The following is a 27,998-nucleotide window of genomic DNA, read 5'->3' as shown; positions in this document are numbered from 1 at the left end:
GTGTGACACTTTTCCTGGGAAGACTCCCCCACTGGACCCCCAGACACACATTCATAAATCAGTTAGGAAATCAAAGACAGACCAAAGAAATGACATTGCCAAAGTCCAGCTTAGCAAATCAATGAGTTTATTGGGACCACTTACAAGAGCAGGGGCAACTCAAAAGCAGCTGTATCACCAAAGCCACCTCAACATGGGCAACAGCTCTTCACAACTTGCAGACTGCTTGACTAGTCAGAGACTCCTCTTCCAGGCAGCTAGGCCTCCTCCTCTAGGCAGCTCTGGTGGTCAGTCAACTTGCCCCTTTCTGTCTTTTTACCATCCTCCACCCCCTACCCCCCACAAACACATAGAGCTCTATTTCTACAACCTTGGGGGAGCACTTTATGACCTTAAGCTTCAACTTTCCAAGACATGTGATGCTTGTTTAGTCTCTTGAGTTTCCCCTACCTCTTCTTCCTGGAGGGATGTTTTAATCTGAAGGAAAATACCATCAACACTGGCTTTCCTACCTTTGTGCTTGCTTTAGGGACCCACCCTCCACCCATGAGGCAACTGTGACATCGAGATCCAACATGTCTTAAGTTTTTAAAGCACACAATCTCACAAGGCAGAGACTTGAGACATCCATTAGCTACACAGAAAAGGCTAACAGTTCAGCTAAGCACTTGAGTATAAAAAGCACAGGAATTAAGGTCTGACAGGTACTTTATAAATCTTAATGAATTTACTATGAAGTTCCTGTTTTAAAATTCTAATATGAATGTTTAAAAGAAAAAAAGTTGAAAAGTACTTTCCAAAGTATCCTAAAGGAAAAAGATTACAGTATTCAAGTTTATCAAAGCTAAAAGACAAAAGCTTAAACAAGATGCTTTATATAATGTGACCGTAGTAATAGACTAAGTCAGTGAGTACAACTCAGAAAAGAGACACAAAGGCCCATGTGAGTCCAAAGATGCTCGCCCATATTTTCAACATGTTCATAAGCTCTGCCAATGCTAAGTCCTTTCAGTTCACATCGAGAAGCTGTTTCTGAGTCTCTTGGACTAGAATCCATGCTGGCAGCAGCAGACCAGAGCGGGGCTGGAGCGCAGTGCGATGGGGAGAGCCCAGCATGGAGAGTGAGGGCTATGTCAGAGCAGAAGCCTAACATTTGACCTCAATTTGCCTTGGCTCCCACTCCCTCGTTAGACCTTGAGGGAGGAGCAGATGTCAGTATCCTTTGGGGAAAGGATCTGAGTGCACTGTTCAGTTGTGTGTCTGTCGCAGACAATACTTGTTCTCACCGCAGCTACACCTTGTCTCCACTCCATGTGCACAGGAGGTGAAACAATAGAACAAGTTCTGGCTAAACAGCCTTCACTTGAAGTCCCAGGTGCTGGTTTGAGACTAGACACTTCACTGCCAGGTTTCTCTAGCTCTTCCCTTGCGATGGCTCCCGGGAGGCTGGCTGCTGTGGATGGTGAGACTGCCTCCCATGGGATGTTTTGGAAACTAGTAAAGATAATGATTATCTGATGATCCTAGCATGCTGACTCTAGAATTTATTCTTTGTGCGCATCCAGCTGACCACAGGCCCGTCAATGCAGGTTCCACTGTATCCAATCCTCTCTTTAAAGCTTACTGTTCACTCTTCTCAACACCGTCACGACTATTTTCCCTCCTGTATGAGTTAATGTGTCCAAAAACTAGTCAGACGTCTCTCAAGTCTTCCTACAGCAACTATCAACAACTGAAAGTGAAAATAACAATTGCCTGAACAGTGGGTTCAATCTTGATGAAACTGAATGCTCATCACCTACCAATTCATAGCAATCTTTAAGATTTTGCTCTCAAAGTCAGCCACAAATTACCTTGATGCAGGCAGATGGACATTACCAAATCCCAATGGAGCCACCTATATTTGCTTTTTTATTAACAAATGGAAAATCGGTAGGTAGAAATTTTGCAGTTCCTACTTATTCATGGTTCTACTCTTCTGAAAGCAAGCTATGAGCACAGGCTGGAGCGAAGTGGAAGGAGCTTTCTTCCTGCCACGTGGGGCTGAAGCTTAGGTCCCTTCAGAGGACTATCTTGCTTCATGGGCTGTCTTGAAACCCAGAACACAAAAATACTCCCCAAATCTTCAGTTCTGATGGACTTTTATATTTAAAAATATTTTCTTAGCATTCCTCTATAGGGGCAATTTTATATTTTAGGTATATTGGGCAGGTATCATACACTAGCCTGCATAGGCTGCTAAAACCCAAATACCAGACACGACGGTTTAAGGATGACAAATTTATTTCTTATACTTCAAGACGCTGAAGTCCAAGACGCTGAAGTCCAAGACGCTGTCTGAGTGGTTCCCCAGGAGGGAATCTTCCTGGCTTCTAAGCAGTTGTGTTGCAAATTCTCACATAATAGTGAAAGAAAAGCACTCCTCCTCCTCCTCTCCTGAGTAGGCCATCGGGTCCATCAAATTAGAACTTACCCTTAAGGTATCCTTTAACCTAGTTACCGCCCAAGAACTGCAGCCCACAGTCACGCTGAGGTCAGGGCACAGTCCCGCACTCCATGCTGGGCAGGCAGTTCTTCACTAGAACTCTGCTTGCAGTGATCACATTGTCTGTCGCATCAGAGAAGACGACTGCGACACAGAAGACAACACAGGACTCTCCAACAGCGGCGGAAAGTCCACTTCTGTGATGTGGTTTTTTCAGTCTGGCACTTCTGAATACAGACCTTTCACCGGAACCACTGAAGTTCAAAGGCTTCAAAAATCAGCCTGTCGCTCTGTTCTGAAGTCCAAAGCAATCACCAATAGTTTTGAAAACAAACCAAAAAAAATCTTTATTTACAAAAGAGCTTTTGAATGGCTCTTACACACTGGCTAATGACATGGACAGCGACAGTGTCTCTGGAGCACTTCTTCCAACACAGCGAGGCACACACCTCCGAGTTCCACACCAAAGAGAAGTGCTGCTGCATCTTCGCTGTCATTATGATTCTGTGCTGTGGTCATCTCAGGGAGGCTGACTACCAGATGTGGTCACATAACCATCGGCTGTGGGTTTCCAAGCAGCAAGGGAGCCAGTCTGAGCAAAGCTCGGACTGGAATCTTCAGCTGTCTAAACCTGAAGAGGAGCTCAGCAAAGTTCGTACTCCCTGAAGAGACAGAGATGCAGGAGGTTACGTCACTGCACAGCCTCAGCTACACAGTCCTCCCAAGGAGCACAACGTACGTGTGAGCCAGGCGTTCTTCCTTCGAGACAAAAGCCCCCAGAGGCAATCCCTGAATTTTTACTTTCCTAAAATACTGAGAATTTAAACTTACCCATTATGTACTTTAGAGATTCAACCCCTGTGGGAACTTTTCTATGCACATTAAATTTAATTAGCCTCAATTACGATAAGTGATTCTGAAAACTGATTCTATACTCAATTTCTGATCTGTGAGTTATATCTTCTACCAAAAATAAAAGAGGCAAACAAACAACAAAAAACCACCACAGACTGAAGACTGAGAGTTGACCTAATGCCTGTGACTTTTGGTCCCATAGAGATCACACATGACTAACTGAGAGTGAGGCCTGGGTATCCAGGGTTTTGAAAGCTACACAGATGATTCTGTTATAGTTCCAAGATCTCAGCCTGATGGAAGTATGGGGCATCACCAAGGAAGTCTTTAAGCTTCATCACCACGCTCCTATAATCCCAACAGTGCAAGTTATATACACTTTTCGATTTCTCTGCTTCTTGGGATTCTTCCCTGCCCCATTTGGTACTGTTTACTTTCTTATCTGTATAAGAACAGGGTGGGGAACAATAAAATAAAACAGGAAGGAAAAAAAGGTAGGGAAGAATCTTGCACAGCCAGAAGCCAAGGAGAGACTTGTGGAAAATACCAGCACCAAAGAGGAATGCAAGGGCAGTTTGAGGCAGCACTAATCTAACTAATTCCTAGCCTAGGGCTGCATTAGCGGGGCAGCTTGAGGGCCTGCCGTCAATGTAGCTGCTATTACTATTGCTATTTTCCTGAGACGGGTCCTGTGGGCCAAGGCCAGCCCTGAACTCACACCACAGCCAAGGATGACCTTGAACTGCTTCCCCTCCAGGAAATTCCCTGCCACCCAAGTGCTTAGGTTGTGGGTGTGGGCCACCAGGCCCAGTCTGGAGACTCTTTTTACTGTACACCACATATTAAATTCCACTAACTTGAGTGCTGGGTACTTCTGTGTTCTTGAGATACTAAGTTTTAATCTGAATACAGTTAAGTTTCAAGAAAACATACATGCAGTTATGATCACAGATCACAACTTGTGTTGATCCTTTGATACCTGTTAGGTGTGACCACATCTCTATTTAATTCAGAGGCAATTTATTTTCTATGACTGAAGCTATACCCTCCCAAATTCTATTAAGAATTAGCTGTGAGACGGGCACCACCAGTCTGGTAAATTGTCTTGTTCATTGGCAAGCTCTTCCCTCCAGGAAATTCCTTTACCTGCAACTTCTTGGCCAGTGACTCTTCTAAAACCCCACCCTCTGGCATTTTCTGTAAGGCTCTCTCCTCTCTGAAGCCCCGCCCTCTGCTCCTCCCCAGCCCTCTCCTCTCTGATGCCCATCTTGCAAACTCTAGCTCCCTAGTCTTCTCTGTATCCTCATCTCCTTCACATAACTCAAGGTCCTTAAGGTTCCCTTTCCCCAACACAGCTGAGAACCTCTCAAACAATCTAGTCATCAAGGATAACACCAAGCCATTACTTTATGTATTTGTCTTTCTGTGTTTGTTTCCATAGAAGAGGCCACAAAATACAAGCAATTCCTCATGGCCATAATTAGAAGTCTGTTTATCGTGTCTGAGGCTTCCTAAATTCCATAAATGAGTACTGGCATTAAGCTAAAAGTGATTAAACACTATCCAAACAACCTTCCCCTTCTCAAAAATATTTTTTCATCCTCAGAATATCAACTTAAGCATGACATGAATAGATCAGACAAACTCAGAGCCTGTTTCCATATTCCAACTCACTTCACTCAACTTTTTATACTTCTTAATGTAAAATTGTAAAGATCTAGAAAATTAAGTACCTGTAGCTTTAAAGTTTTAGGGTAACAGAAACTGTGATTACATACAACTTTTAAAAACTAGGAAACCTTAAAAAGTTCTAAGAAAAATGAAGTAACTTCTGTAAATATAGCTCAGGTTGAGAATTTGACAGCCATGCCCAAGACCCTGAGTTCAATCCATATAACTTAAATACACATACAGATTTCATTCATTATAACAGAATAATATACACATTTAGTTTATAGTCCTACTCTGAAAAACACTTTTTTTTTTTTAGAAATAAAAGTATATGATTTGTTGTTCTATTTTCAGAAAGCATTCTCAACAAACACAAAGCAAGACAAAAGATGAGCGCTGCATTGGAGAATGTAACTCACAGGAGTGTCTCCCTAACTAGAAACTGGTGGGAGCATGTACTGAAAAGAGGGTCAAGGTGGAATTACCTTCCAGTCCCAGAGGCGGCAAGTGTCGTGGTGCTGGCATAGAGTGGTAGACCAGGAAGCAGGCCAGCATGTTTAGCTGAGATTTGTCAACAGGCTGCCCACTGAGGTAGGCATGCACAGCCGCATCACCTCCCGCTGTGAGAGGACACAAGAGGAGTTAAATGGACCAAGAACAGAGATGAGAAAAATGGGAAGGATTATTTTTAGTACTCTTTCAAAAGTGCAGACTTAGCCCCTGGCACAAACCAGGCAGTGCTGCACAGTACAGAGGCTAGAGTGGCCTGATAAAACCACCCAGTTTAGAGTGCTGAGGAGGTGAGACAATACACACAAATACATGAGATTACATGGTGACAAACACCCACTGTCAATTCTTTTCCTTCAGTATAATATTCAAGGAGAATGACTTAAGGTCAGGAGAGACTCTATTTACTCTTGGTTGGAAATGATCAAATTCCAATGCCTATCAGAGAGCTTTTGAAACACAGTCTGACACAGTCTGGAGTTTCTAGTGTGGTAGGTCTGGAGCACAGGTACAAAAACATGTCTGTAACCAAGATGCAGCCATTCAGTGAAGACATTCTCTGCAACAAGGAGGGGTGGATTGAGGAACGGGATGAGATGGTCAATGCCACATTTGCTTCTGGGACAGGAATGACCCTATCTTCATGCCAAGGTTCCTAAAAGCAACTCCTTTCTCTCTCTGAGCATCATGAAAAACTAGAAAGTTGTAATTGCTGGCTGTACAATATGAGGAGATAAAGTGACCACAGAGTGGGTAGCAAATGGAACTTTAGGGGTAAAAGTTGAAGCCCCAGCAATTAAGGAACCTCTTAAACCTGTCTTAGTTGTGTGTTTCTAGTAATACTGGCTTACTGCTAACTTCATTATTTAAATCAAATTCAGTTCAGTCTTCTGCTACAGGCATAAGACAGACATTTGAACCAAAAAGAAAATTTGAGAAAACAAATAAGAGACCTAAAGATCCTTGGAAAATTGAATTCACCAAGTACCCTAAAGAGCAACAAGACCAACCAGGCACTATGCTAAGAATGGGCTGTCACTTTACACTCCTCTGAGAATTTGATAAGCCTTAATGGCATTCTTCCCAATAACAAAGGCTCTCTACATGTGTTGAAATACCAAATTTAATGGAAAGAAAACACTGACACCTATTCTATAGCATTTTCACACACACACAAAAAAAATGGTGAGTCTAATGCCTATCAGAAACATTTCAAAGCTACACAGAAGCATCTGGTAAATGGAAAGGCAGTGCTCACACAGCTGCTTTCTTCATTCACTCCCCACAAGCTGCTTTACAGTCTGTTTGTCAGAAGCTATTTCCCAGCAGGACAGCTTAAATAGTAAAGCACAGTTACTACTAGGTCTAGGGTTTGTATGTACGCAAAGCAGGTCATGGTCAGCTATTTGCTAGGAAGAGCTGAATGAAAAGAAAGGGATATGAAAATCCAGGAACTGGCTGCAGTCAGTCAGCTTTATGTACAAGTAATATATCAACTGCACTCCCACAGTCACATCACTTCTGAGAGTTATGAGTAACTTTACAGTTTCCTTCTTTCTGAAGTTAGCACTTTTCCTGGCTGAGCCATGGCCACAAGATCTCATTGACTCATTCCATAAGCCCATTCCTAAAGCAGGTAAATGTATTTTTAAATGACTTAACCAGGATTTAACTCATCAAACCATAGATTATGCTCAGGTTTACCTTGTTTGCCAATGGGAACTGTTAGAATAGAGAAGCCTCAGTCGAGTGTACCCTAAAAGCACAAGGGCACTGTGTCACCATACCTTGCAGCCACTCATCCAGGGTGGCATCAATAGTGCACTTCACCACAGGCAGGAACTCAGAGTTCATAAAGAGACCTCGCTTAGGGTCCTGCTGCCTCTCCTGGTGGCTTCGGGAACTGAAAAACTCTAAAATCAACTTTATCTGCCAAAGATCAGATGTATCTGACATGTCTCTCTTTTTAAGACTTCTTATAGCCTGTGTGAGGAAACAGAAAGAACAGTTTGTTTAATGAAATGGTATGATGTTGTAATCATGTTATTTTCAGTGTTGCGTTCTAGGGTATGCTTAAAATAATGCTGACAAGATCAGCAAAAGGCTATGGTGAACCACGGGGTGTTAAAATGCAGTTGACCAAAATAATGAGTCTTCCCTGGTGTGGCTCGACTTTCTTCAACACGAAGGCAACTTCCAAGTAAAAGGAACAAAGGTCAAGGTCATTCAGCAGTTCTGAATAAGGAAGATCCACTGGTATATAAATCTCTGGGAAAGAGGTCAAGTACAATGTCAACAGGATCAGACAGGAATCCCAGTGAAGCAGAGGGCTAACTATGGATCTTAAGAATTACCTATAAAGTACCTATACTTCTTAATGTATTTCACAATATAGAAACAGAAGAGTCATTGCCAAATTCCTTTTATGAAGCTACAGTTACCCTGATACCAAAACCACACAAAGACCCAACCAAGAAAGAGAATTACAGGCCTATCTCACTCATAAACATCGACGCAAAAATTCTCAATAAAATACTGGCAAACCGAATCCAAGAACACATTAGAAAAGTTATCCATTATGATCAAGTAGGCTTCATTCCAGAGATGCAGGGCTGGTTCAACATACGCAAATCTATCAATGTAATCAACCATATAAATAAACTGAAAGAAAAAAACCATATGATCATTTCAATAGATGCTGAAAAAGCATTCGACAAAATTCAACACTCCTTTATGATAAAGGTCTTGGAGAGATTAGGGATACAAGGGGCATACCTAAATATAATAAAAGCTATTTACAGCAAGCCGACAGCTAACATTAAATTAAATGGAGAAAAACTCAAAGCCATCCCACTAAAATCAGGAACACGACAAGGATGTCCACTCTCTCCATACCTCTTCAATATAGTGCTTGAAGTTCTAGCAATAGCAATAAGACAACATAAGGGGATCAAGGGGATCCGTATTGGAAAGGAAGAAGTTAAGCTTTCATTATTTGCAGATGATATGATAGTATACATAACCGACCCCAAAAACTCTACCAAAGAACTCCTACAGCTGATAAACACCTTTGGTAATGTGGCAGGATACAAAATCAACTCCAAAAAATCAGTTGCCTTCCTATACACTAAGGATAAGGAAGCAGAGAGGGAAATCAGAGAAGCATCACCTTTCACGATAGCCACAAATAGCATAAAATACCTTGGGGTAACTCTGACCAAGGAAGTAAAAGATCTATTTGGCAAGAACTTTAAGTCTTTGAAGAAAGAAATTGAAGAGGACACCAGAAAATGGAAGGACCTCCCTTGCTCTTGGATTGGGAGGATCAACATAGTAAAAATGGCAATTCTACCAAAAGCAATCTATAGATTCAACGCAATCCCCATCAAAATCCCATCAAAATTCTTCACAGATCTGGAGAAGACAATAATCAACTTTATATGGAAAAACAAAAAACCCAGGATAGCCAAAACAATCTTATACAATAAAGGATTGTCTGGAGGCATTACCATCCCTGACTTCAAACTCTATTACAGAGCTACAGTACTGAAAACGGCTTGGTACTGGCATAAAAACAGAGAAGTCGACCAATGGAATAGAATAGAAGACCCTGACTTTGGCCCACAAACCTATGAACACCTGATTTTCGATAAAGGAGCTAAAAGTATACAATGGAAAAAAGAGAGCATCTTCAACAAATTGTGCTGGCAAAACTGGAAGTCAATCTGTAGAAGAATGAAAATAGATCCATATATATCACCATGCACAAAACTCAAGTCCAAATGGATTAAAGACCTCAATATCAGTCCAAACACACTGAATCTGACAGAAGAGAAAGTGGGAAGTACCCTACAACACATGGGCACAGGAGAACACTTCCTACGTACAACCCCAGCAGCACAAACACTAAGGACATCATTGAATAAATGGGACCTCCTGAGACTGAGAAGCTTCTGTAAAGCAAAGGACACTGTCACTAAGACAGAAAGGCAACCCACTGACTGGGAGAAGATCTTCACCAACCCCGCAACTGACAAAGGTCTGATATCCAAAATATACAAAGAACTCAAGAAATTAGACCGTAAAAGGTTAATCAATCCAATTATAAAATGGGGCACTGAGCTGAACAGACTTTTCAACAGAAGAAGTTCAAATGGCCAAAAGTCACTTAAGATCATGCTCAACTTCCTTAGCAATCAGGGAAATGCAAATCAAGACAACATTAAGATACCATCTTACACCAGTCAGAATGGCTAAAATCAAAAACACCAATGATAGCCTCTGCTGGAGAGGTTGTGGAGAAAGGGGCACTCTCATCCATTGCTGGTGGGAATGCAAACTTGTGCAACCACTTTGGAAAGCAGTGTGGCGGTTTCTCAGGAAAATCGGGTTCAACCTACCTCTTGACCCAGCAATACCACTATTGGGAATATACCCAAGAGATGCCCAAACATACAACAAAAGTATATGCTCAACTATGTTCATAGCAGCATTGTTTGTAATTGCCAGAACCTGGAAACAACCTAGATGTCCTTCAATGGAAGAATGGATGAAGAAAGTATGGAATATATACATATTAGAGTACTACTCAGCAGTAAAAAACAATGACTTCTTGAATTTTGCATACAAATGGACAGAAATTGAAAACACTATCCTGAGTGAGGTAAGCCAGACCCAAAAAGAGGAACATGGGATGTACTCACTCATATTTGGTTTCTAGCCATAAATAAAGGACATTGAGACTATAATTCGTGACTCTAGAGAAGCTAAATAAGAAGATGAACCCAAAGAAAAACATATAAGCATCCCCCTGAATATTAACCTTCATCAGGCGATGAAAGAAGACAGAGACAGAGACCAACATTGGAGCACTGGACTGAAGTCTCACGATCCAAAGGAGGAGCAGAAGGAGAGTGAGCACGAGCAAGGAACTCAGGACGGCGAGGGGTGCACCCACACACTGAGGCAATGGGGATGATCTATCGGGAACTCACCAAGGCCAGCTGGCCGGGGACTGAAAAAGCATGGGACAAAACCGGTCTCGCTGAACATAATGGACAATGAGGACTACTGAGAACTGAAGAACAATGGCAATGGGTTCTTGATCCTATTGCATGTAATGGCTTTGTGGGAGCCCAGGTAGTTTGGATGCTCACCTTAATAGACCTGGATGGAGGTGGGTGGTCCTTGGACCTCCCACAGGGCAGAGAAACCTGCTTGCTCTTTGGGCTGAGGAGGAAGGAAGACTTGATTGGGGGAGGGGGAGGGAATGGGAGGTGGTGGCGGGGAAGAGGCAGAAATCTTTAATAATTAAATTAATTAATTATTAAAAAAAAGAAAAATAAATAAATAAATAAATACATAAATAAAAGGAAAAAAAAAGAAAAAAAAAAAAAGAATTACCTATAAAGGTACCAAGGCTACCACGAGAGGAGACATTCATCCATGGAGACTGCTCTAGGTGGGAGAGGGCGAGAGTTCCTGGAGCTTTAAAAAGGAAGGGAACCAGCAACCAAGAACACAGCTCAGCTACTACACCAAGAAAGGCAGCAAGCAAAGCGCAAGCACAGCAGCACAGTCACTCTCTGCAACCGACAAGAGATGGGCCCACACTGTAGCAGCTTTCTGGGACTGTGCAACACTACTCTACATATGACACCGACCTTCATGCCTGGGGAATTATCTCCTGCCTAAATGCTTTTCTACTCAGATACCCAGCAGATCATTTTGACTATCAAAGACTATTTCTTTGGCATGAGACAGAGTCCCAACTGCTAATATATAAACTCTTCTGAGGACTTTTAAAACTATAGGTTCTGGATGTTACACCACCCTCTCCCACCCTGATTCAACTAAGTAGGTATAGAACAGGATTTGAAGATCTGTATTTTAAGATTCCCCAGATACATTTTAGCCAGGTTAAAAAACTATTGGCTTGGCTTAATTGCAAATTTGGGTCTGAAAAACTATGAGATGTGAGAATGCTGTATCAACAATAACTCTGATGGGAGGCCAATGCTTCAGGAAAGCTCCCAGGCATTATGTTCTACATGCCCCTATTAGGCACTTACAAACCATCTCCCTAAATTACCAATTCCTGGTTCTCAAATTTCCTGCAGCCTTGGCCAAGGAGGTGGATTTCATATTCAAGCAATCACTGGGGCACATATGGCTCACCTACTGTTCATTTGTGGCCTTCCTATAAAGAAGTTTTCCAGAAAGGAGGCAACAGATGGCAGGAACACTAGAGCAAAAGAAGAAATTATCTCTTCCTCCCCACATCAGAAGGAGACAGAAAGGGACATGGAACTCCTAAGAGAAAGGCAGCCTTCCAGAGAGCACTCCTGCTAGCACCAGCCCGGCCTCTGTGCGTTAGCATAGAGTTGTCAACTGGAAATGGTTCCCTGCTAAGACGGCTAAAAGCAAGCAAGAAACTAAAAACGGAATATATAGGAACTTCCCACACTGTTAAGTAGGTCATTTGAAATACAGGATCAATCACATCAGAACACAAACAACTTTGGAACCATACCTGATCCATTGCTATGTAGGCAGGCAACATCTCTGGGGTTTCCTGAGTAACACACTCGTAGAGTACTGAAGAGAAGAGGTCCAGAATCTCCTGTTTCTATGGGGAAAAAGCACTTTTTAGCACATCAAAGCATGTTCCAAAATCAACTCAAGAAACAACTGTGGAGCAGTTACAATGCCTATTCTGCAGCTCCGTGGTAAACAGTGAAAACCAGTTACTCTCTATAAAAAGTCATAGTTCAGGGGCTGGAGAGATGGCTCAGAGGTTAAGAGCTATTGCCTGCTCTTCCGAAGGTCCTGAGTTCAATTCCCAGGACCACATGGTGGCTCACAACCATCTGTAATGGGGTCTGGTGCCCTCTTCTGGCCTGCAGACATACACACAGACAGAGTATTGTATACATAATAAATAAATATTTAAAAAAAAAAAAAAAAAGTCATAGTCCACAGCAGTCAAAACCCAGAAAAGGAAGGCGAGAAAACAGCACGTGATCTCATCATGATCAATCTAGGGTTTGAAAAAATGCTGTGAGAACACAGCAGAGACAAGCCTTCAGTCGGCCGGGAGTAGTGGGATACACATAGGAGCGTGGACCAACAAAGAGGCAAGGATAAACAGCATACAGGTAAGTGTAACAAGGTCTCAGAATCAAATCCAGCAGTGGGGGCTGGAAAGAGGAAGGAGTGGTAGTGGCAAAGGAAGGCACAGGCTTTATCAGAGCTGTCTCCTTGGCCTCAAACGCACACCCTAGTCCTTACTAGCTGTGTGAACCTGGGTGTGTGATGGCTCAAGTAAGCAGTCTCCTCATCTACAAATCCAAATGATGGATATACCTGTGCACTTGGGGGTAGGGGAGATGGGAAAGGGGAGAGCATGGGAGGAGAGGGGAGAGGGGAAACTGGTTGGTATGTAAAATAAATGAAAATAAGTTATTTAAATAAATATTAAAAAAAAACTGTGAGGTGAGGGGAAAGCACTGTGCAGTGAGGATGCAGCTCCTTTGCTCAGCACTCAGTGATGTTGTAAGGCAGCATCTAAACATCTTTCTGGAAGAAGCCACATCTTAGGGAGGCTGGACATTCTTCCCAAGACCACATACAATTTCAGACAACAGGCTTCAACCAGAATCATCCCACTGTTCCCTACACACTCTTCCATATCTAAACAATTTGTTGAACAAAGGTCACTAGACACCTTTGAAATTCTGAAGAGAATAGCTGTGTGAAAAACAGAAAGGGTTAATATACAAAGGAGACAAAACCACTAAAAATTTACAAAACCAAGAATGGTGCTAAAACACTGAGAACAAATTCTTTCAAGAATGGACACAAGAAACATCACCCATCAAAGCTAATACCTTAGAAATTGTAACCTTTTTCTCCTATTTGAGTAGAAAGGTACTAAATTTAATTGTAACATGTAACAACGTGAAGGATATCATCAATCTCAAAGGCAGATATGAATATCACAGGTGTCTTTGGTTGTCTATTGATGAACTAATAAGAGTCTTGCCCTGAGGCCCAGCAAACCATATAATACTTACTTGACCCATGCTCACAGTTGGTTTGCAGAAATATTCAGCAAATGACAGAAGCGCCGGATCAGAAGTGAATGATGAAACTGTTTCTGGCTAAAAAAGAAAACCAAACAGTTAAGGGAGATAACCAACTGCTACTCCCCTTTCTGCTCACTCTTTTCATACAATGCTCCACAGGACAAAAAGCTTCCTCTGTTAGGAAGCTGCTTCAAGAAGCTTTTACATAAGCTAATATGAAGTGATGATCTACCAAAACACCAATAGTAAACATGTCTTCTTTCTTATAAACTGCCCACAAAAGGCTTTCCTCCCTCCCTCCATGTCTAACTAAAGATTGCTTAAAAGTACAAGCACTTAAAGGCTCACAGAGACCGAAGAACAACCAGCTCTGCATATACGGGACAGTTGAGTAGTTTGGCTCTTGTAGGACTCCAAACAGCAGGAGCAGAGGCTGTCTCTGACTCTCTTGCTGGCTTTTCGGAACCCATTTCTCATAATAGGTCGCCTTGTCCAGACTTAATATGAGGAGAGGTGCTTAGTCTTATTGCAACTTGATATGCCATGTTTGTTGACATTCATAAGAGGCCTGCCCTTTCCTGAACAGAAAGGGAGGAGGAATGGATTGAGGGGGACAGGGAGAGAAGGGGTCGAGGGAAGGGACTGGGAGGAGAGGAGGGAGGGGAAACTGTAGCTGGGATGTAAAATAGACAGACAGACAGACAGAGAAAGAGTCCAAGTAGTAGGGAAGAATAAGGAAAGAGGAGTCTCATTGTCTCACTCACCAGAAGCCACCACAAAAGGATAGTTCCTATGATCCTTCACATAAGAGGCCCTTAGAAGAACTACTCACACAGACATAAAGGCCAAAGGGGCTGCTGCCTAGGCTAGCAAAAGAGCTAATGTTGATAGGGATAGCTTAGGTCTGTAAGTTGTAATTCTTCTAATGATGGCTACATGTCAACATTGTATCTGCTATTGTTTAGAAACAGTTCCCATTTAAAAATAGCTAAGGTACTAATTTTATATGTTGTGCACTTTACTACAATAAAATAGTAGGAAAAAACCTCAGTATACCACTTAATATTCAGGACTGAAAATGGAGTATTTCCAATTTAGGTTCATATTTTAAACTCGTAGCAGGCAGGAAACTGAGCTTTCTTTTAATTTCTATATACTTTCAATATTCAAAAGTAAGTTATGATTATCTATTTTCCCTATAAATTGAAATAGCTTTTCATATATGTGTCAAGTTTAAAAAAAAAATAGTGCTCATTTAAGCTAAAAAACAAAACAACAAAACCCAAAAACCAAAAAAACACAGACCAACTCTTCAAAATATTCCAGAGACAATATTTGATTGCTGCCAACAACAACACACCGACATCAAAACTGGGAGACTTTATAACTTTGCAACTGGTAACTATGAGAAAGGCTAAATGTCAACTGACTGCTCTCAGATCAGGTATAAGCTGAACTACAGTAATCCGCTACCTCCTAACTCAGGGACAAGGAGAGCTGTTCTGTGCCTAGTCCTGAACTGCTGAACTTGACACATCCTTGCTATATGAGCCCCAAGTACATCTGCCCATGAAATGCTTAAAAACTAAGATTAAATTAATTCCCAAGTTTAATGTTGGATTATAGAACACATTTCTAATGATGGAAAAGAATTCTAGAACATAAAATATATACTGACCCCTCCACAGTATTGAATTTTAACTCGTACTTTTAACTATTTCTTCATTTTAAATACTACTGTACTGGTAATGAATACTATGAAATAATAAATTAAAAATCAAGATTCATGCTGTATCATTTCATTTTCATCAAGATTAAAGAAACAAATGATGGCTGAAAAATGGACTCCCCTACCCAATGGAATATAGCCAAGCATGGTGGTGTATGCCTATAATCCCAGTACTCAGGAGACTAGGGCAAGGGAATCACAACGTGAGGTCAAGGCTGGGGTTATAGTTCATGGTAAAACATTTAATCTAGCATGTATAAAGCCATGATTCAGCCTCTAGAGATAAAGAGTAAAGGGGAACCAGGGAGAAGTGGTGCCAACCTGGTCAACATACTGAAACACTGCCAAAAGAAAGGAAGAAGGGGGTGTGGGCGGGGAGGGGGGAATAACAAGTGTTAACTAGCAAATTTCTTTCTCTACTTGAGGGACTAGCAAGTAAAATAATTAAACCAAACATTGCTTGTGGTGTGGAAGTTTATTATATGTGGCACTAAATACAAGTCGTACATAGAATATTAGCAGGCTGTCCCTATTTCATTATAGGGGTCACATAAGAAAGCAGTGGAAATCATGGTCGATTAGGTTTTACAATCTACAGCAATAAAAGAAGACACTAAATGAAACGCAACACTACCTTGAAAGTTCGGGCATCCGAGTTCCTGTTAGAAACAGTCTGCGCTAACAAACTCTGCCACCCCATTGGATCTTCTTTATAGGACAGCTGGCCTGCCCTGAGTTTTACATACAAAACTCCATCCTTAGAAAGAATGGACCTGGGGCGGAGAGAGAAAAAGATGACTTTACAGGCAGTATTAATGGTAGTTCTCTGCTGAAGCTAGCTTTTTCCAGTCCACTTTCAAAGGGGAGGACATCTTCTCCATTCTCTGGCAGGATTATTCACTATGTAAGTGAGGCTGCAGCTCCACTGCTCTGTGGGACTGGGATTCATGGGATTTTACCTGCTCAAGACTGAGCTTCTCGGGATCTTAGCTAAAATTGCGGTTCCTGTGTCCCTTGCAATATGCCTGAGACACAGCAAATACTAAAGATGTAGTAACTTCAATAGAAAGAAAATACTAAGTAATCTAAGACCAAACTAATAGAAATTAGCTACTGCAGAATAAGATGGCACAATTGGGACTAAACTATGAAACTTTTACGTGCTTTTCAAAACCTTTATGAATTTAAACAAATTACACATTTCCCAAGGTATAAAATTATTAAAATGCTAAAATAATTACTTGCATATAATTTATTTTCCTTTTGTTAGTTATAACAATAGCTAAAGGGAGCAAGAGAAGACATCTGACGAGCATCAGTAGTTATAAAAAGTCCCCTTTAAACCAAATCGTACTGTACCCACAGAAACCCCGTGTCTAAAGTAAAATAACGTTCTAGTTTTTCAATGAACATATGTGAACATTATAGTTTGACACTCGAATTAACACTTTTACATTCTAAAACAAATCTTGCTTCAAAGATATAGAACACACTGTTCAATATACCCTATATGCTGTCTTGGATGAGATCAAAGAATGACAAACAATTCTCAGACCCTAATCTAGACTTTTACCTCCCTGACGACTTCTATGCACTGCCAGAAAGGCAAAAGTGAGAATTCAGTATACTTACTTCAAGTGCTGTTCTCCCTTGCTTAAATCTATGAGCAGTTCCCAGTATCTTGGCCCTTTAACTTTCATCTGCAAGAACAAATGTAAACATAGTCATTCAAAGCTGGCAAACTGAACATGTTTCTTAAAGGAAATAGTGACTTGGCTGCAATGAGCCACCTTTAGGTTAACAAGATCCAATTGCTTACAAAAAGGATGTGAACCATGTTCTGAAAAGACACAGTCTATTAGTAAAGACCACTAAGATAAGACCTCCTCTATCCTTCATAAAAATTCCTCTTGCTGTTGCTTTCTTTTTTTCTTTTTTCTTTTTGGTTTTTCGAGACAGGGTTTCTCTGTGGCTTTGGAGCCCGTCCTGGAACTAGCTCTTGTAGACCAGGCTGGTCTCGAACTCACAGAGATTCACCTGCCTCTGCCTCCCAAGTGCTGGGATTAAAGGCGTGCGCCACCACCGCCCGGCCCTGTTGCGGCTTTCTTAAATAGAGAGAAGGGGGACACCTTTATTGCTATGCAATTGTTTTAATTTACCCCTAGACAGACCACCTAAGTCACGCCAACTCACCTGCTTTAACAGATGAAGTTCTGGAAGAAGGGTTGGAGCCATCAGTTCTTCTTTGGTCTGTTCATACCACTGAGTGCCCTTTACAAAGATAAAACACAACTAGCATTGGCCAAATGGTCACTCTGTGCCTTCCCCTTGCTCATGGTCTGCACTTTACTAGGAAACAACACAACCTCTCTGTAGTAGTTTGAAAGAAAATAGCCCCCAAAGGGAATGGCACTATTAGGAGGTGTGCCTTGGAGAAAGTATGTCATCATGAGGGTGGGCTTTGAGAGCCTCCTTTGCTCAAGCTATATTCAGTGTGACAAACAGTTCACTTCCTGTTGCCTGCAGATCAAGAACTCTCAGCAGCACCATATCTGCTGCCATGTCCTGCCATGATAACAGACTAATTCTCTGGAACTGCAAGCCACCCCAATTAAAAGTTTCCCTTTATAAGAATTGCAGTGGTCATTGTGTCTTCACAGCAAAAGAAACCCAACACCCTCTGATAGTCTTTTTGCTTGGCAGTGCTACACTAAGTCCATGATGGCCTGATGCATGCCAAGCAAGCATTCTAGGGCTGATCTATAGCTACAGCCTTAATACTCAAATCTTAAAAGACTCAAGCCTAAATTCTATTATGAAGCATTCATCACCATCAACACTTTCACTGGGCAGCAAACCTAAGGGCTGTGCTTCTAAGCCATGGGTTTAAACACATGTTGAGAACAAGTGCCGTTTCTCAGCCTAGTTTCCACTGTGACAATTGCTCCAAACTCTTCAACAGGATAAGAACACTCCAGCATGCCACATACCCCTCCAATTATCACATGTTATCACTGCATCCATGCCCGGCTATTCATTTCCTTCAGGAATATGACTTCATCACCTCACTTTCACATTTCAAAGTGTAGCACATTTTGACAAAAAGAAGTATTTAATAATTTGGTACTGACTACATGGTTTGTAATCTGTGTGTGCATGCCAATGAAAGATCACTGAAATACACAATTTAGGGATTTCAAATGTTCAGCAAAATCAAACTAAGAATCATTCTTACCCAAATGACTCTGCAGAACAATTTAATTAGCCACATAAAGTTAAGAGGAGCATTTCCCGGTGATCAGCTGTAAGGACAAAAGAACAGCTGATGATGCCAAAAACTACACCCAAACATGAGGGTGAGCCTGGCAGTGAACAGCAATTTGGGAAGCTTTGTTTTTTGTGACTGTTCAACTTACTATCATCACCTTTTGCTAAAATGTTTTAAAATAATCTGGCCTACAGAGATGACAGGGACAGTTACCTTGTAAGTAACTTCTATAAGGGCATAGCAGGGTGTGTTTGTATCCACATCCACAGGTACCAGAAGCCTTGGTTCTGCACCTAACACATAGAGGTGCCGGAGGGCCTGGAGATGATACCTGAGCACAGAAAACATAGAGAAGTGACAATCACTGTTGCTGACAGACTAAAAGATGCTGGGATGACAAATACCTTCCTATCAAGAATCTGAAATGAAGATGGAAAACTGAATTAAAAGTACAGAGAAATTCTAGTTTAATTTTTTTTTTAATTACACTTGTGTGTATGCCCATCTGATACCTGTATGCAGAGCTCAGAGGACAACTAAAAGAGTTAGTCTCTCACCATGTGGGTACAGGGAATTAAACGCATCAGGCTTGGTGGCAAGCACCTTTATCTACTGAGCTCTCTTGCAGGCCCCAAAGCGCATAAAGAAATTCTAAGAAACTACTTTTGTAATCTTTAGTCCAAGAATTCTTGGTCTGAGTTCACAGGTGAAAAAAAGTTTAACAAGGAATGTCTTAACTAGAAAATATTTATTAATGGAGCTTGAACTGCCTTAAAACAACAGTTCCATTCAACCATTCCTGGCTTCTCTACACAATCATCCTCGTCACCTATCTCAGGGACATGCTGTAGTTTTTTTATTCAGGGTTGATAGGGAAGGAAGGACACCAGTCAATTCTCAGAGGGCAAAGCTCTCTTGTATACATCCTTGCATACAAACAATCACACAACTCACTAACATACAAAGTAAAACACTGAGGGGTGAGAGTGGCAATGTGTGTGTATATCTGTTTTTGAATTTTCACATTAAAAATTTTAACTTTAGGGCTGGAGAGAGATGGCTCAGCGGTTAAGAGCACTGACTGTTCTTCCAGAGGACCTGAGTTTAATTCCCAGCAACCACACGGTGGCTCACGACCATCTGTAATGAGATCTGGCGCCCTCTGGCCTGCAGGCATACATGGAGGCAGACTGTTGTATACATAATAAATAAATAAAATCTTTAAAAAAAAATTTTAACTTTACAAATTACATTTTAGAATCCAAACACAAACGCTTAATTTTTAGATACCATTATTAAAGAGTAATGAAATGAAATTACAATTTAAAAAAAAGATAAAACGAGGTTGAAGAGATGACTCAGTGGGGTGGTAAAGTGCACATGGCTTAAATATGAAGGCTTGTGTTAGTTCCCCAAAACTAACATCCTGGTGCAGAGGCATACACCTGTGACTCCTCAGTGCCAGGAAAGTGAAGACAAGTGGATCCTGGGATTCTGGGACTTGGTGGCCAGCCAGTCAAGCTCTATAGTCAGTAGGAATCCTATCTCAAAAAGTAAAATGGAGAGTGACAGATGAAGATAATACCCAAGGTTGATCTTTGGCCTCCACATACACAGGACATAGGACACACACAAAACTAGTAACTTAAAAACAGCAACAAAATGACGGGCCGTGGTGGCGCACGCCTTTAATCCCACCACTGGGAGGCAGAGATAAGTTGATCTCTGTGAGTTAGAGGCCAGCCTGGTCTACAAAAGCTACTTCCAGGACAGCCAGGGCTATTACACAGAGAAATCTTGTCTCAAAAAATAAAACAAAACAAAAAAAGAGCTATTTTCTTTCCCAATGCACAAAAGAGGACCCTTTACCTGAACACTTTCCTGGAGAAGGACGTGCTAGTCATTCTTGTGCTTTACATGCTCGCTTGCTCTCTGCACTGCTTGCTTCATAAGACTCCTGGGGCTATTGTTTCCTGTCACTTCTAAATTGTTTTATTTTTTATAGGTCTCGATTTTTGTCTTTTTGATACCATTTACACAAAACTTCTCAGCTATCATATTAAAGAAGGAATTCACATTGCCACTAAAGCAAATTAAGTTTTTTTTCTTAGAATTAAATAATCTTAACAGAAAACATAGTATATATAAATATATGATGTGGGATTCCCCTCTGTATGTTGTGAATACCATTGGTTAATAAAGAAACTGCTTTGAGCCTATAGCAGAGCAGGGCAGAGAGTGGGTAGGGAAAACTAAACTCAATGCTGGGAGAAGAAAGGTGGAGAGGGAGAAACCATGTAGCCCCAACAGAGACAGATGCCAGAACTTTACCCTATGGTAAGCCACAGTCATGTGGCAATATGCAGATTACTAGAAATGGGTTAAATTAAGATATAAGTGTTAGCCAATAAGAAGCTAGAGCTAATGGGCCAAGCAGTGTTTTAAATAATATAGTTTCTGTGTGGTTATTTCAGGGCTGAGCAGCCTGGAATCAACAAGCAGTCTCCTTACAACAAATATATATATATGTGTATATACACATAGTAGCCAACTTCCCTTGGCTACTAAAGTTTGTATGATAAATTTGTACCTAAAGATAACTCAATCTGGCCTACATTTGGGTTCACAACTTTCAAAGATGTAAGAATAATCAGGTATCAGATGTCCAGAATTTTCTTCTAGTCTAATACTTTGAAAGAGATGTTTAATAGATTTAGCCAGGAAGGTAAGTTCAAAATCAAAGCAATTGCCCATGAAAGCAAAACAGACTAACTGCCCTCAGATAACTCAGGAAACAGTGTTAAGCAATGCACAGGACTCACCGGTTGTCAGTGCTGTGGGCTGGGAAATGTGGGTAAAGGGCACAGAGAAGAGCAGCAATGGACGAGTTAGATGTGCTCAAAGAGTACCTGCAGAGCAAATTCAGTGGGGACAGACATTACTAATTTCCATGCTTATATCTTCCAGGCATTCTTGAGCCAGCACAGTGGGGTTTTGTAACAAAGTATACTTGATAAACAAAGTGTATCCTTGGTGTGAATACATCTCTTTACAGTCAATCCCTGCATCATTTCCAGAATGACTACTATTAAAAAAAAAAAGTAACATTTTACAAATGTCACAATGCAACCCAGGGAGTAAGAAGCAAGGTTTATCCTAAAACAACAGAGTAAGGATAATGAGGTACTTTATCATTTTGATAAATCAAAATTCAAAGATGAATATTAAGATATTAACACTAGAAACTTGGAGATTAAACATAACAGTACAGGCTGTTGTAAGTATAAATCTTACAGAAAACATAACAATTTAAAAATAAAACAATCACTAAAAGGCAATGCCAGGGGCTGGAGAGATTTCTCAGCAGTTAAGAGTGTGAGCTGCTCTTCCAAAGGACCCAAGCTTGGCCCTCAGCACCCATGTTGGGCAAATCACAACTGCCTGTAACTCAAGCTCCAGGGGAACTGACACAGGAACCTGAACTCAAGTGTATAAACCCTTCCGTAGACACACATAAACCATAATTAAAAATAAAATATTAAAAAAAATAAAGACAGAAACAGAGATGAAGAAAAGTAATCCAATCTGAAAGAAAAGCAAGTAGCCATATTAAAATAGGACTTATTTGGAACAAAGAAATTTCAAAAACCATAAAATAAAAAGAATTTTGATAGTTAACATCCCTCTACCCATTCTTGTTGGCTCTTTAATTTTTATTGCTGTTGCAACAATTCAGAGATTGGGTCCTGTACAGATAAGCAAGTACTTTATGACTGAGCTGTAGCTCCAGCTTTAAACATTCATAACCCTAAACTACTAGAAAGAAGCAACTGTCACAAAACATAAAAGGAAAATGCACATCTTCCTCATTATCTCTAACTTCCAAATTTTAATTTTTTTATACTTCTAAGAGAGGTGAAAATAAGCCTATATAACTCAGAAATTAGAGCAGTTGACCAAGTCACAGACATCAGATAAGTAAGTAAAGCTACAGATAAAAGAGAAGATGGCAAGAGAAGTCAACCCTCTGCAACTGACGAAGAGTCAATGCAGGTCTAATTAATGTTTTATCAGGTTACTTACTATGAAAAATGGCAAATTCCAACATTTATATGAAAAAGGCCAACAACAGAAAAATGTACTTTTAAAAGTAAAAGAAACAAAAATCACTTTTATAGATCTCTCTCATCAACTCTTTTTATTAAGGAAAAACAAAACAAAACAAATTCATTACCTTCCTCCTCCCAAAAAGAGAAGACCCAGGGCCATGTGATGGGCCAAGTGGAAACCATAGTTCATCTCTCCACCTGTCTTCATATGCAGATAGCGACAGAGCTGCAACACCTTCAGGTTCCCAGAGCCAGCCATCACCATGGCAAGAGACAGCAGGACAACACTCAGACAGGTTTCGAGGTTGTAGGGCCCTGTCTGGTGACACAAAAACATGACTCTGCATTAGCTGTAATTGAGTTTCTTAATTACCAAAATATCTGACATTGGAAGATTACAAATGTTTGTAACTTCAAAACTAAATTTATAAAAATGAATATTCTGATTATGAAATATAAATTCAATGTAAAGAGTTTAAAAATATAGCATCATAAATTAACAATGCACCACCCACTGAGAACTGACATTATCCCTACAGACATCATTCTCTCAGAAAATCTTCCCTAAATAAGTTAAAAAAAAAAAAATGGGCTGGAGAGATGGCTCAGTGGTTAAGAGCACTGACTGTTCTTCCAGAGGTTCTGAGTTCAATTCCCAGGAACCACATGGTGGCTCACAACCATCTGTAATGAGATCTGTCGCCCTCTTTTGGCCTGCAGGCAAACATGCTGTATACCTAATAAACAAATCTTTAAAAACAAGTCTTCCCCATACATACATACATACATACATTTACAGATGAAAAGCAGACACCACCACATATGCTAACCCTCTTAGTGACTTACAAGCAATTTTTATACACAAAAAACTATACAGCAATGGTTCTGCTACATCCAATATGTAAGAACATGAAAATGCCATGACTTAAATACTTCGGGAATTTCTGATATTTCTAATTTTTTCATATTATAAAATCAATTGCGTGGGTCTGTGTTATTAACCAGGAAATAAAATCTTGCAGTCTCTTTGGGGGAGGGGGGGACAATGTCTTGAGAACAACTGTATACTCCCTAGATTGTTTTTTAATTTTTAATTTTAATAACTTTTTTTCATTTATTTTACATACCAACCAGCTTCCCCTCCCCTCCCCTCTCCTTTCCCATCTACCCTCCTCTCCATCTGTTCTCCTCCATCACCATTCAGAAAGGGGCAGGCCTCCTGTGGGCTTGCACAGAGTTCAGTCTTGCTTCCCTAGACTTTTTGGTTTTGTTTTTTTTTTTCATGAAGGAAACTTTAAGTATTCGGTAACATAAAAGAATATGAAGTATGAAAATCCACAAATATTATATCTCTCTTATTTATTCTCTTGTCACAAGAAATAGAAACACATTCATCCTCCCGTGTTATTCAGAGTCTCAAGGGTAACCATATTCTCACCTAATCTAGTATCTTAAAACCAAAACATAAAGATGATAGTGCTTCAAATCTCCTTTATAATTCAAATAGCAAAGGTATTTGACAACCCATGAGTTTCAGGCTTATGAAATTTTCTTTGTTTACTTTATTCCCAAATAGGGGAAAGAAGAAAAAAAGACTTACTACAGAAGCATTGGGTGCCGATAAATAATTCATAAAATCTTTTGCAAATTTATGCTGGAAGAAGAAAAGAAAAATTGAAAGTTAAAAGTGGAATCTTAAGGCTTTAATAGTAAAACAGAAGGAGAGCTCACAGCACAGCAGCACACGCCAAAATATTCCTCACCAAACAGTTAAATGCTGATAAGTTTTCTGAGCCAGCAAATCGAAAACCCAGAGACAAGCAGGCTCCTGCAATTATGTAGACGTGTGCTTGCCTGAAAACAGATTACAGAAAACATAATGTTGCTATTGTCCTTTAAAAATCCATTATCACATATGCTCTTGGAATAAAAATAATAAATATTCATCTTCTCCAAAGCAATTTTCAGCCTTCTAGAGTGCTAAAGAAGGCCCTAACCTATCAGCAGATTTCTGTAGATTTTTGCAGAAGATCATGTGACCTTTACTGATATAGCATGCCTCTTACATGACATTCTTTCATATACTATAAAGAAGAAAAACTTTAAAAGTCTCCCCCTACCATGGAAAGAATGAAAAGGAGAAAGTACAACTAAATTTCCATTTTCTTTCTTTCTTTTTTTTTTGGAAACAGGTTCTCACACGTCCCAGTGTGGCCTTGAACTCACTTATATAGTTGACGATGCCTGATCTCCTGCCTCTACCTCCTGAGTTTTACACACACACACACACACACAAGCAATCTATGAACATCATATAAATAATGATTATAAAAATGATGGATTCAGAATTACTCAAATCAGCCAATGGTTCTCATATGAAAGGAAACTGATCTGACAGGTGCTAACATAGTTAATATTATGTATTACATTACTTACGACAAGGTTTCCAAATTCAAGTCCTCTGAACAAGGCAATTCAATTTCACTCAAAGAGATGCTGTTTTCTCTTATAATCTGTCAAGACAGAAAGCAAGAATGTCTGAACACCACTGTTAAAGCTACGAATATGCCATAAACTAGCTGTCATGGCTGTATTTACAAAAAGTAAACTCCAAAGTGAGTGATTTATACATACATGGATAACCTGATTGTAACAATAATATATACTAGAACTTACCTTTAACTTCATATAAGAACAGGTTATTTCTGTTTTGACAGTAGGCATGTCTAAATTCCTTTGAATTTTTTTAAAAAATTGTTTGTGTATTTATTTCTCTATTTATTGTGTGTGGGCGCACACAAACGAGTCATGGTGCATGTAAAGGTCAGAGAATTTCTTATAACCACAATTCTCTCCTAGCAAACACAGGTTACTGAGATTAAACTCAGGTTACAGGCTTGGCAGCAAGAGCCCTTACCGATTCACTGAGGCATCTCACTGGGCCTCCTTTGGGTCTTTAACAGAATATGTACACTGGAGCTTGGGCTTGGCTTCAAAGCCAACTTTAAGGTCACACACCTGGCAGCTCTGTGACTAATCCATAAATGAACATAATGGAAGTTAATCCACTGACAGCTCTTAGAATTAGCAAGCTGTATACAGAAGTCTTTTGTGTTAGCTAGTTATTATCATACAGTTCCACCAACCATAGTCATAACACCACACTTGATCATCAACTAAAAAAGCATCACTAAGAATATGAGTTGTAAACAACTGCAAAGAAAAGTCCTCTAGAATCTGGTTCCTTTTCCCCATCATCCTATGGTCTCTTTAAATTACAAAATAAAAATAAAAAATAAAAACAGGAGAGATCAGAGAGAGAGAGAGAGACAGAGAGACAGAGAATCACTTGCAAGCAGGTAGAGGTGTACAGCAAATAACAAGAGACTACCAACCCTTAGGTGGAGTGTGGTGTGTGCCTTTGAGTCCAGCACTGAGGAGGCAAAAACAGGTGGATTCCAAGTAGGAGATCAGCCAGGTCCTAACAGCCCTTGCTTCTGGGTTGCCCTTGCCCATCCTATCTTGGTGATTCTGCCCAATGCCCACGTAACCTAATGCACTAAACTTCAGCAGCTATGCACTAATTATTGCAAATCTTCACAGGAGCCTGATCCACAACAGCCAGAATCTGAAGTTGCCCAGGTGCCCAACAAAAGACAACAGAAAAGTAACTGACATGTTCACATGACAGAATAAACCTAAAGGATAGACTATGAACACACTCAGTAACAGCACATACCATACTGAGTGGAAGGCTCACACAAAAGATATGTACTGTAGGTGACACCATTAAAGTCAATTCATCAGTGAGACTAGCACACTGAGTATGGAAGGAGGAGTGTTCAGAGAAGCAGCATACAGGACACAAGCTTGCGTCCACAGGCACACCACTAGTCACATCTCATTAAACAGTACATTTAATTGTGTGTTCCATGATTCAAAAAACTTAACTTAATAGGAAAATAAATACTGATATCTAGATAATGATACATATATTATATGTTTGGGAGAAGTTCATTATTATTTACAACTTGCAAATATATTCAAAATTATATATAAAATAACGGGATGGGTAAGCAAACAGATGCGATTAAACGAGCTTCTACAGTAAAATGTTACCTATAGCATGCATCAGTAACATGGGTGTTCACATAAAGTCCATTCACATTTTAGTTTTGGAAGTGTTCTACCACGCGTATGGCATGGAAACAATGCAGGACACACTGGCAGCAGCTAGTTCTAATAAGGATTCTGAAGTCTTGTTAAAAAGTAGACTGCTGCTTTTAACTAAAATACTCAGCTCATTTAGTATATCCTAAGACTGCAAATTTTATAAACAGAATCTTAGATAAATGTGTAACTAGAATATAAAACATTAAGAGTGCTCCAGTTTAATTTTAAACAATACAACTTTAAAGCCTCTGAGGACTAAAGGCTGAGAGGTTTGTGGTCAATATACGACTTTTTTTTTTTTTTTTACTTCTTTTCATCTGGTATATGGCATGTATACATGCAAGCTTGTAGGTGTGTGTGCGCACGTGCGCCTGCACCTTTATGTACATGGGTACAGATGCCTGAGGTTGAGGCCAGGCATCTCCCTTGACCCTTCTTCTGCCTTATCCATTGAAGAAGGATCTCTTAATCAAACCCAGAGGTCACCAGTATGTCTGGTCTCAGCTGTTCCTTCTCCCACCAGGACTTACATGGGATCTGGGAACCCTAATATCATATCCAGCACATCCATTTCAGAAAGCACCACCACAGGAGCAGAGTACTCAGAGTAAGATCGGTGGGAAGACTCCAGCACCACCCATCCCACCATGCCAGTCTATACCCTCTATCAGATAGCCTGGAGAGGTTCAGAGATAGCCTGGGGAGGTTCAGAGATAACCTGGAGAGGTTCAGAGATAGCCTGAAGAGGTTCAGAGATAGACTGGAGAGGTTCAGAGATAGCCTGGAGAGGTTCAGAGATAGCCTCAAGGTTCCAACAGATCTGGGAACTAAGGGCTCACAGAATGGTGACATCTAGCAGGACCAGGACACCACAGCCTATGACCACCCCTGCAAAGTAGGGCCAGTGTGAAGGAGCAAGAACTGGATGTTTTAACTCTGGACCAATGCAAGCACTTTAGCTGCTATGCCATCTCCTTGGCTCTCAGAATGCACTTTTAAAATGAATATTCCTCTGACTTCAAAAGATAAACCCACAAGGTGAGCTGGAAAGACTACTCAGCAGTTACAAGAATGCACTACTCCATCAGAGGACCTGAATTCAATTCACACA

General features: G+C 40.5%; 1 protein-coding gene across 1 annotated transcript in view; it reads right to left on the bottom strand.

Moving 5' to 3' along the window:
- Positions 1-112: 112 nt before the first annotated feature.
- The window catches only part of Anapc1 (anaphase promoting complex subunit 1), an 80,470-nt gene continuing 52,584 nt past the window's right edge, over positions 113-27,998 (bottom strand). The window contains exons 35-48 of the mRNA XM_057780389.1: positions 25,151-25,227; positions 24,478-24,568; positions 24,315-24,368; positions 22,840-23,033; positions 21,428-21,514; positions 18,819-18,936; positions 17,531-17,608; positions 16,970-17,037; positions 15,972-16,110; positions 13,597-13,683; positions 12,054-12,149; positions 7,309-7,504; positions 5,497-5,631; positions 113-3,147 (exon numbers count right to left, since the gene is read on the bottom strand). Of these exons, the coding sequence (XP_057636372.1) occupies positions 3,032-3,147; positions 5,497-5,631; positions 7,309-7,504; positions 12,054-12,149; positions 13,597-13,683; positions 15,972-16,110; positions 16,970-17,037; positions 17,531-17,608; positions 18,819-18,936; positions 21,428-21,514; positions 22,840-23,033; positions 24,315-24,368; positions 24,478-24,568; positions 25,151-25,227 (1,536 nt within the window). The 3' untranslated portion in view covers positions 113-3,031. The remainder of the gene's footprint in view (positions 3,148-5,496; positions 5,632-7,308; positions 7,505-12,053; positions 12,150-13,596; positions 13,684-15,971; positions 16,111-16,969; positions 17,038-17,530; positions 17,609-18,818; positions 18,937-21,427; positions 21,515-22,839; positions 23,034-24,314; positions 24,369-24,477; positions 24,569-25,150; positions 25,228-27,998) is intronic.

The sequence above is a fragment of the Chionomys nivalis genome, chromosome 9 (genome assembly GCF_950005125.1).
Source record: "Chionomys nivalis chromosome 9, mChiNiv1.1, whole genome shotgun sequence".
Lineage (NCBI taxonomy): Eukaryota > Metazoa > Chordata > Mammalia > Rodentia > Cricetidae > Chionomys > Chionomys nivalis.
The sequence above is the reverse complement of the archived record's forward strand: the minus strand, read 5'-3'. Positions and strand labels throughout refer to the sequence as shown.